General features: G+C 40.2%; 1 protein-coding gene across 1 annotated transcript; it reads right to left on the bottom strand.

Moving 5' to 3' along the window:
* Window positions 1-5,914: 5,914 nt before the first annotated feature.
* On the bottom strand, window positions 5,915-9,319 carry LOC104073735 (angiotensin-converting enzyme 2-like; the record flags this gene model as incomplete). Its single annotated transcript, XM_009573615.1, has 4 exons — window positions 5,915-6,035; window positions 6,683-6,877; window positions 8,121-8,237; window positions 9,219-9,319. Coding segments are annotated over 4 exons (534 nt in total), but the record flags the coding sequence as incomplete, so codon positions are not given.
* Window positions 9,320-10,362: the final 1,043 nt, after the last annotated feature.

The following is a 10,362-nucleotide window of genomic DNA, read 5'->3' as shown; positions in this document are numbered from 1 at the left end:
GCTGGCTGGGGTTAAACCACGACACTCAGTCACGACCAAGTTTGGTTCTTGCCTTGTAGGTATGTTCTGGATGACCTGTATATAAGTTCAGTAGGAACCAAGTTTCCAGTGAAGTGGTCAGCACCAGAAGTTTTTCATTACACCAAATTTAGCAGCAAGTCAGATGTATGGGCCTTTGGTATGTATGGAATTTGACATATAAATATGTATGCATACATGCCATTACGTTTGGATTTCCTCAGCTTACTAAGCAGAAATGCTAGACATTTACACACTGGAGGAATGTAAAAAGCAGTTACAGCTCATGTTCTTGTTTAATATTTTTATGCATCCAAACCCTATCCTCTTTGCATTTTTTTAGCTCTACTGTTTTTCTTTCAGGCACATAGAAACTCTGCCTGCTCCCCATTCGATATATATGTATTTAATATGGTAAAGTAAACTGTTGGTAGTGGGGAACGAATGGTATCTTTGGCATATCTAGACCATAAATCAGTGCTGCCCAAGTCAAAAGAGCTTTTCTGTTAGTCACGGGGGTCAGAGCGGACTCTATGCATAAGCCAGCTGTGGAAGAGAGTCTGTGTCAGCTGGGACTCTGCATCTCAGCAAAAATAAGATGCATTTGCGGATCACTTTCTACCCAGGAATTTCAAACATCTGAACTTCTACTCCAGTGCTTTTCAAGCTATGATTTACAAATCCCTGGAGTCTGTTCAGTGTTTCTAAAAGTCTGCAATAGGTGTCAAAGGAAAGGGAGCCTTTTGTGAACGCGCTTAAATTCCACTTAGATGGGTTTGCTCCTCCAGTGGGAAAATTTTGGCAGCTGTCAAGTTGATGAAAGATTGGCAACCCACTGTTCTTGACATTGAACAATGGTGAATAAAGCAGATGAAAGTTGTTTCCAAATGCTGGGCTGCTTCTTATCTTTAACTTCAGCTGGTCTCCCAATATTAATGACTCTGGCAGAGAAACAGCTCATTCATGCCCTTTCAAGTTGTTTATAATATATAGAATTAAATCAGAATCTGGATTTTCTGGTGATACATTTTCTTTTTGCTCTTATGGAGGAAATCCTGGCTCCAGGCTTTATTGTTGTTAACTCCAATGTTGGCATTAACTTCAATGAGACACATTATTTTTTCTTAGAAGGTCTTTATTCATTTTAACTGTTTCTATTGATGCAGTGGAAGCAAGGGGCGAGTGGGATCCGTCAGTTCTTGTTTGGTTGTTCTTAACGAATGAGTCTTTAAAGGCCCAAAGAACTGAACTGATGTATTCATATCCCAAAAGCAGATGTCAGAGAACAAACAATCTTGTTTTTTTAATGTTCTCATCAGGGAAAGCTGGGATTCAGGTACCATTTTATTCTGATCCTACTGTGACACTACAGTGATCCAATCTTCAAGCTGGAAGGAAGTCAAAGATCCAATAAATTTCTTTTTCAAAAAAAAATCATTACTGCCAGTATTATATATCATTGTGAAATAAATATTTCACAATTTTTTTTTCGCTTTATGTTTGGCATGATTATCATATATGTTCAGTTACAAAAAAAATTGTTTTTTGCAAAGCTATCATTATGAATTAATGATTATGATATTATCCAGTGTTTCTATTGCTTCAGTATAATCCAGTTTTTATAGGTATGTGTAGCTGACACTATAAAGTATTCAGAAATCTTTCTGATACCAAAGGAGTATATGTCCCACTCACTTAAAAAAATCAGTAAAAAATTTCTTGTTATTCTATAAAAACATAATACCTATAGCTGCCATTTTGTTTTTCCTTCCCTCTTTCTGTGTACACACACATACACGCATAAGGGGATGTTCGTATGTATTTTGTAAAAAATTCAGTCCATGGATAGCTATGTCTTGGGTTTTCTCCATCATTGTCTACATTAAATATATTTTATAACTAACTTTATCATCTAACTTTACCTTCTTCTGCAGTAGAAGTAGTTTTACGTTTGGGTACAGAATCACACTTGTCAGTCATCTCCATACTTTTCTTTGGACAATATTCTTTATAAAGAGAGTTATATGTTGCATGTGTGTTGCATGTGTTCTAGGAAAATGACAGTGATGTTTTGGGGGTTTTTTAAATGTAATTGTCAGAAAAATGAGAAAAATAACTTATATTTGAGGACATCTTAATGCAAAGAAAGAATATTAAACTATCACAACGTAAGATAGATTTTAAAAGTAGCTTTAATTTTCTTTACCTCATAATCATCACTGTCTGTACAAATTTCTGCATGCTAAAATCTAAGAAAAACTAATGCCAATTACAGTTCCTGAATGACTTGAAAATTAAATAACCATACTCATCATCTTTGCTACATTTAGCTACCAGAAAAGCGCCCTGCCTTTTATCAGCGCTTATCATTTTTTGAGGCACTGAGAGAAGACAACAGAGCTTGAAAAAGAAGATACAGAAACAGGCGACTGTGCATACTGGTTCCGTATCACCTTCTGTACGAGAGCTAAATCTGAAATCTGCCTGACGTTAGCCACCCCTATTATTCTGTATACTAGTGTTGTTCTCATTTAATCAGGGAGTTGACCAAGAAGCATATGGAGAAAGCTTTTGTGACACTCTCTGGGTGACAGAATTTGGAAAGATACTGTGGAAGAATGTAATTCATTTTGTTAGCATTGTCTCAAAGGACTTCTCAGACACTGAGATGTATATACCAATTGTGTACACTCCTTCAGTGCTTCCAAGCTGTCATTATTTAGCCTTAACTGGAAATGTAAACAGGGAAATACATGCTTGTTAGGTTTTCCGATTATCATAACTCATCTGAATGTGTTTTTTCTTTGTAATCACTTGAAGCTGACGCCTGAAGTCAAACTTAGAACTTCTGCAAGTGACAGCAACATAAATAGTTATAATCTCGCTTTCAATTACTTAGAAAATACTAGTGGTAAAATATTGTATCAGTTTGCTTACCGGTACTATTGACTTTACTTTCAGCCCTCAGGGTGTACATTTGATTTGGAATTATTCTAAGCTACATATCTAAGGTATTTGCAACTTAGCAACATATGAGGTGTTTATTAGAGTGTTATTGCTTCCTGCCACAGGTAAAAATAGAGAAAAAAAAAGTTTTATGCAGAATTCCATAGTCATTGCAATAGTAAATGGTAAATTTGCTGATCTCTATAAAGCCTGAAGAGCAAAAATTTGAAGAGAACTGAAAATGCTATTAATATAATTGCTTAGCCAAATATTTTACTACTGAGGAGCTGAAATTTGGCTCCCGATGTTAACACTTAAATAAGAGCACACAACTTTCAAATGTGCATAGCACTACACAAATTAGTGCTAACGTCAGTAAGTCTAGAGATACCAAATACATCTGAAGCTACACAACTATAACAGAGGTGTCTAAACTCAGACACTGACATTTGTAAATGCTGATCTAATATGTATAAAACAAAGGGATTTTAAAATAAAGTCCGGTCTGAAAAAAATCCTCTCTTCTCTCCTAATATTTGAGCTAGTTCAGTGTGTGATGCCTCTAAGAGTCCAAGTGACGTCTGTTTGCCCTTTCCCTGGTGGAGCTGGCCCACCCCTAGCAGGGACCCCTCTGCAGCTCCCATTCGAGCTCACCTGAACCTGAGGAGTAAGAAATGCGGGGTGCAGACATGTGGGGAGAAAGAAATGAAGGTCTCTGGCCGGCCAGAGGCTCCAGCGCCTGTGCTTGCTGGTGTTGCCTGGTCCCAGCACTGGAAGCTGGCTAGCAGAGCGCATCCCTGTCCACGTGGGGAGCTGCACGCCTGTTTGAGGGAAAGCGGCGTTTGGGGTCGTGCAAATGACTGTGGGGATCTACACAGGCCTGGGGGGGCCGTGGGAGGCTGCACATGAGGGAGAGGGAGGCTGATGGTTGCCTGTCGTCAAGCTGGGCCAAGGAGTGCTGACCCAGAGAAAGGGTGAGGAAGGAGCGCAGACACAGATAAAATGTGAGAGGAGGGTGGGCCCCCAGCACAGAGGGTATGAAGTATTGTTGGGGCTAATGCGTGCAGTTGGTTTTTTTAATATAAACATCGTCTTTTTATTTCTGTTCTTCCAATATCCTGCCATACTTTTTTAGTGGCTTTATGTGTTGACAATTCTGAATGGTGTTTTTTGATTCATAGCACAGTTTTTAAAATTAATTGCTTTGAAATAAAAGCTTTGCCTTAATGGAAATGTTAATCTTAACAACAGATCTGAAGATGGCTGGCATGAGTAATTACGTTATTTGATTGTTTCCAGCTTTGCCATTCCCTTTTTCTGTTACTGCATGGTAAGTGGGAAGACCGCATATAGTTGAATTATTTATCTTAAAAGTTCAGCTAAAGTAGTAAGGTTTGGGGATGTTATGGCAATGGGATATGTGGTGTAGGTAGGCAAAACCTACCTAGAAAAAAATATTTTCATTCCTTTACATTCCTGTCTAGTTTGCAGTTAATCAGTATCATCTGCCTACCGTTTTGAACTGTCTCATTTAAGGGTCTTGTCTCTTAAATAGGAAATGAGTGTGGAGCATTAGGATAGTGTTTTGTGAGCCCGCAGAGTCCAGGTGTGTGCTTTCAGATATATGTTTGACTGCTTTCTACAGTTCCTGATAATTTTGGAGGCCCATGAGTTTAAGAGTCTGTGCATTTGCTGAATGTTTTTCATGCAGGCTCGTGTTTGCTATGGCTTTTTGTCAGAACGCAGGACTGGGTAGACACCTTGTGCCTTTCAGTGACCCTGGGGCGTACAGAACAACTGCACTGGCATGGTGGCAGGTATGGCACAGGACCTACAAGACACAGAATCATAGAAATGCTGGCTGGAAGGGACCTCTGGAGGTCATCTAGCCAAACTTCTCACTCAGAATGGGACTGACCCCACCGCTCGATCAGCCATACCTTTGCCTACCTGAGCTCTGAACACTTCTAAAGGTGGAGATCCCACAGCCTCTCGCAGAGCATGGAATAGGCAATCTATTCCAGTGTTGCACTACCCTCCTTGTGAACAGCTTTTCTTTTTCAGGTGCAACCTGAACCTCCCAAGCCTCAATCTACTGCCCTTGTATGTGATAGTGCAATTTGTATTTGTAGTATGCGGTATTTGTAATGCAGTATTTGTAATAGTGGAGGCAATGGCTAAGGTACTGAAAAAAAAAAAGAACTTTGATCATTTAGTATTAAGGAAGTTTATTCTATTTTTAGATTACAACATAACACAGATTTTTTTTTTTTTTTTTTTTTTTGAGGGAGCATGGGCTATTTGGTCTCTATAATACTTATTAAGCCAACAGTTAGAAAAATAACTTATATTACGACTTCCTAACAAAGTTCCAGTGCTTGTTAGTCTTCATCCAGTATCCATTTTACGTTGATACAGATTTCCTGAAGGTGCAAAAATTGCAGTTATTTCATATCAAATTGAGTTCTTCATCACTAAGGTTCTTCTGGCGGTCAGGTTTTTTCCTCACTGTCTGTTAGATACACTTTTGAGGTCTCCGTCTGGAAAGATCAAGATGTTCCTCAAGGGCATTAGGAGTATGTGAGTTATTCTTACCTCTGTCTTGATCTGTATATATACAACTGTATACTTCCAAGCTTTTGTATCTCATTACAAAGGAAACAAAGAGAAGTTGGATGCAGCACACTTACAAAAAGCAGCACAAATAGTGTGTAAGATTATGCACATAATGCATAGAAAAGCCACAGGACATATATATCTTCAATTTTTGCATGTTTCCTAGTCACCACATAAACAGCAGATTTAGTTGCTGTTGTCTATGAACCAGTGGATTAATGGTCAACCAGAAGACATTATGTTTGATGACACCCATAGTGTTTTGGTCCTTGCCAGGCTCTACTGTTAAAAGTGAAATGAAAAAACCCAGAAACCCTTAGTGTACCCCCATCTTCTAGAATGATGTTTGTGTCTCTTCAGATGACTCAAAACCCATGTTCCTTTTTCCCTCTTCATTGTAAGGGTTCACCTCTTCACAGTTTGATCCTGCTTCACTCCTACTTTCCCTCGCTCTCCTGTAATGAAAATTCATTTTATTAGAAGCCCCTGTTCTGTTCAAGTCCTTCTGGATCCCCAGAATCCCCTACTGTAAATAATACTGTGTTTAAGTGGGAATATTTATATAAAAGGAATTGTTTTGGTTTTAAGGGGAACTGTAGCAAACCTACTATGTTCTTAGAAACCCCATTAATGGAGAGACATAGAAAACCAACCCAGCTATATTGCTGTTAATGCAATAATTTAAGGAAAATTGCATTACTGGACAGCCTCCAACAAGATTATTGAAAACTGCAGGTGCTGATGAATGTGGGCAACTCTGCTGTTGGAGAAGGCACTGTGTTCCCAGCAGGCCACTCCATCCACCTTGCAGCGGGGTTGGCAGACGCCTGGCCACGGTGCGGCTCCCAGCAGCCACAACGTCCAGCCGCCTTGGTTAAACTGCTGATGATGGGGAAATTGCACCAAGCTGCCAAAGCTGCCATGCACTGAAAAGCAGGAAACTGAACCTTTAGCTATCACTGTTGATGGGAGGGGGATAATAAGCTTTAACTCCTTAACTTGCTTCAGTTAGATTTGGCAGCCTATTTGTAAGCACCCTGATGCTTACGTCATCAGGACGTCTCCCAGCGGTCATGATCATAGTATCAAAAATACTACTCACTTTTTGCGATCTCTCTGCCCAGTGATGATCAAGACAATAACTCCAATGACAACCAGGCTAATGACCACCCCAAATATAATTAACCAGATGGTGACTGGCGGTTCATAAGGTGCGGCCAGGGTTGGAAGTATGCCCACAAACTCCAGCGTGTTATCATCCAGTCTGAAAGCCTCATTGATTCGTCCCCGAGACATCCTGCCATCAAGAGCAAATTCAAAGAGTTTCACACTTTTATTGGAAGGAAATAAACAGTTTTCAGTTGTTTTAAAAACCTCCAGTACGCCAAGCTTCCCCTGAACTGCTCAGTTGAAAAGGCTGCACAGGAGGTACTGGTAAACCCATGTTCCTTCTGGGATGGGGTGGTGAGTGACAGCCACAGTAACTTAAGCCCTTAACCTGTTACAGCTTAACTGACATATTCAGACACTCTATGAACTCCTAAACTCAGTCTTAACATTTATCAAAATGAGGCAACCAGCCTTCTGATCTCCTTCTCTATTTGCATTTTGCCTCTCATTCTCTTTACCCGAAGTTTCTTGGATATGTGACAGAAAACCACAGCTTTGATGTCTTCTCACCTGTTTCCCTCCTACAGTCTCCCATACCTTTGATTCTTGTGTTTTTCACTGCCCTGAAAACCCTTTCCCTGGTGTATTTTCTGTGCCCTGTTTTTCCGTGAACAACTTCTGCTATTGAGTGCTAACCGGACAGTGACTTTCATAGACATATTCTTCTTCTTTGGTTCACCAAGTTATCTCACTGCTTTTTCAACCCCATCTCATGTTGCTGCTACTTTTAGATTTGTGCCCTCTTCATTTCCCACTGTACAGTATCTGTGACCATCTGCGGAGTTGCAGTTTTACTTATCATTTTTACAGCAATGACTTACAGTGGTGTCATACTGTGCTATAAAAGAGCTCTTCGTTCTTCTTCTTCCCACCTGTAAGTGGGGAACTAGCTCCTGCGCTGACCTCTTCTTTTCTGTATAATCAAATACATATGGCTGTCTTTCTAATACATCATTATTCTGGAGTCCTTGCTAACAATAATTCTTGCACTGAATTTTCACTAACGAGAGGAAGAAAACACGCCTGCATGCACACACCGTTACTGTGCTCTGTATTTCAGAATATAAGACAGTTCCTGTTAAAGTTTGAGCAATGATATTTTCTGGCAAGGTATGACGCAACTAGCTGTGTTCTGGCAGTTTTACAAGCCCCCTGACGCATTTTACATTGGCTGTTGTCCAAGACACCGTCAGATAGACGGACTTTTTTCTTTCTGTCGTAACAGTTTCTCTCATCCCACTATTTCCATGCTAACTGCAGAACTGACTTTCTTATCACCCCTTCTGCCTCTGCTGACTTGAGCACTGCTTTGCTTTCCACCCTTTCACCTGGTTGTTTTTTTTTTTTTCTCCCAGAGAGCAAAATCTCACCTGATGGCATTTTCCACGTCATCTTTGGGCACAGTATCACTGATATTACCTGGCATGCTGACAGTAAGGTAGAAGGAGACCCTTTGTGTCTGTCCCCCAACATGAATGTCTGTAACCCTGAATGAGAAACAGAAGAGAAAGGGGTTTTTTAATTGTTGAGATGACATTAGCTTTAAATTCGGGCAAGTGAACAGTTGTGTTTGATCGGCAATGCCAGGGGGTTAGTTTATGCTGAGTGAATGCTTCCTCATGACCTCAACTGGGAAGTGAAATCAATTTTCCTGACAGAATTTCTTTTTCTATGTGCTAATTTGTAACTTTAGATGGAAAGAGTCTACCCCGTACCTAAGACAATCCTTGGCGTAATTTTCCAAAGCACATAATCAGCTGCAGAACAGAGAGGTTTTGGGGCAGGTCTCATGAATGAGGTGATGTACGAAGTACCAAGTGGAAAAAAAAATAATCATTTTTCCTTATATTCTGTTGGGAGTAGATCCTAGATATTACATGACTGATGTTCTATAAAGTAATATCAAATAGCTTAAGTAGATAGCTTCTGAAAATTTTTGAAGAGACCTAATAAAAAGGGTTGTTTTTCATACCAAAATCAATCTCAGATGATAGATTTTATGTTTGTAAGTGAACCTAGACAAGATTAGTAAGTCTTGCACAGAATTCTAGTGCTTTATAGTCAATAAGTTTATCTCTCCTTGACCCAAAACCTCTTGGATATTCAATATCATACACATACATTGTTAGAAATTTTTCTTTCTAATCAATGTATCTTCCCTGATATTCCCATATAGGTGTCGGGCACAAATTCTCAGGGCTCACTTCTACTACTGGTAAGCTGTGGGAGACAAAGCCTTCTGCATCCACTGAAGTTACCTAGCTTTAGCACGTTACTCCTAAGCTTCAGACTCCTGAGTGAAAAGACAACATGTAACCAAGCTGGCATCTTGCCTTTTACAACCAGCTGATGTTTGACATTGTTTGCTATCACTTTATATTTGACAGAAGGCACAATTAATTCCACCAATTAGCTAGCGAACCAGAAGCAGTATGGACAGAACTGGCACAATTAAGCAAGCCACTCACTGGAAGTTAACTTCCTGTTTCTTCTCCTTTGCAAAGTATTTTCTCATGGCATAGGCGATGGATGACTTGAACAAGAAGAGCTCGCTTTCATTCCATTCATACTGCAAAAACAGCACAAGAGAAATTCATCAGAGATGGCAAGTTATCTGACACTAAGAAATCATTCTAAAAAGAAATAGCAATTATAATGCTTGGCATGCACTTCAGTATTATTTATTTGTGCCACGATAGCATTTCAGGAACCTACTCAAACCTTTTAGTGATGTTAATCTGGGCACTCAAGCACCCACTGCCAGACACTGCATCATGCTGTCCCTCTGCAATTTCTGGTACCTATCTTCAGCAGTGCGGCTGCTGAAGATGCTGCACTCCCAGCCCATCTCCCTGCCTTACGGGGAGCAAAGGCAACAGGAGCAACATTATTCCTACAATTAGGAATATTGTACATTCTGCTTAAAGTCTAAAGATTTCATAATTTAGATCTTGTTTTAATCGCAGAATTTTATTTGCAGACCTGTTCTTTTAAGGAGGAGAAACTTTGGGGTGGGGTTGTGTGAAGGTGGCTCGTTTATTTGTTTGATGAGCTAGGATTTTTGTTTGGGGTTTGTTTTGTTTCGGTAAAAAACTCTTTGCACCAGTATCTCTGCAGCAGGCATATATTTGTTGTTTTTCCCTGGAGAATAGATAGGTGATATAAAAAATGCACTGCCTGTGTGCAGGCTCCCCCTGGCCTGCCTTATGAGTCCAAAGCTATTTGCAGTGGAAGTCAAAACCAGCTTCTCTGGGGCAGGAACTGAGAGCCGTAGAGGGGGCAAAAACCACCGCAGGAGCTGATAATGCAGCAGGTCTGTTGTGCAACACCGCGTGTGCACGAAGAGAAAATTCCCGTTTGAACTCTGTGGCAAATGTTTTTATCCCCCGAAGGCCTAGATTTGATTGCGTTTACGGTACCTGAGCAGGAGTGCCTATAAGTGCTGTCAGTGATAATTTTACACAGCTCCTGACTTTCTCGAGTATCGTTCAGGAAGGTGTGGTAGAAGGCGGCTCTGTTGTAAGAGGCTTTATAAAACCCAGCTACATTTTTCAACCCTGTCCTCCCCTTGACACGGGTATAAAACGAAGAGAGAGAAATAGGCGGGAAGGA

The sequence above is a fragment of the Fulmarus glacialis genome, unplaced genomic scaffold (assembly GCF_000690835.1).
Source record: "Fulmarus glacialis isolate BGI_N327 unplaced genomic scaffold, ASM69083v1 Scaffold40492, whole genome shotgun sequence".
NCBI classification, from domain to species: Eukaryota; Metazoa; Chordata; class Aves; order Procellariiformes; family Procellariidae; genus Fulmarus; species Fulmarus glacialis.
This window is presented reverse-complemented; position numbering and strand designations above follow the sequence as displayed.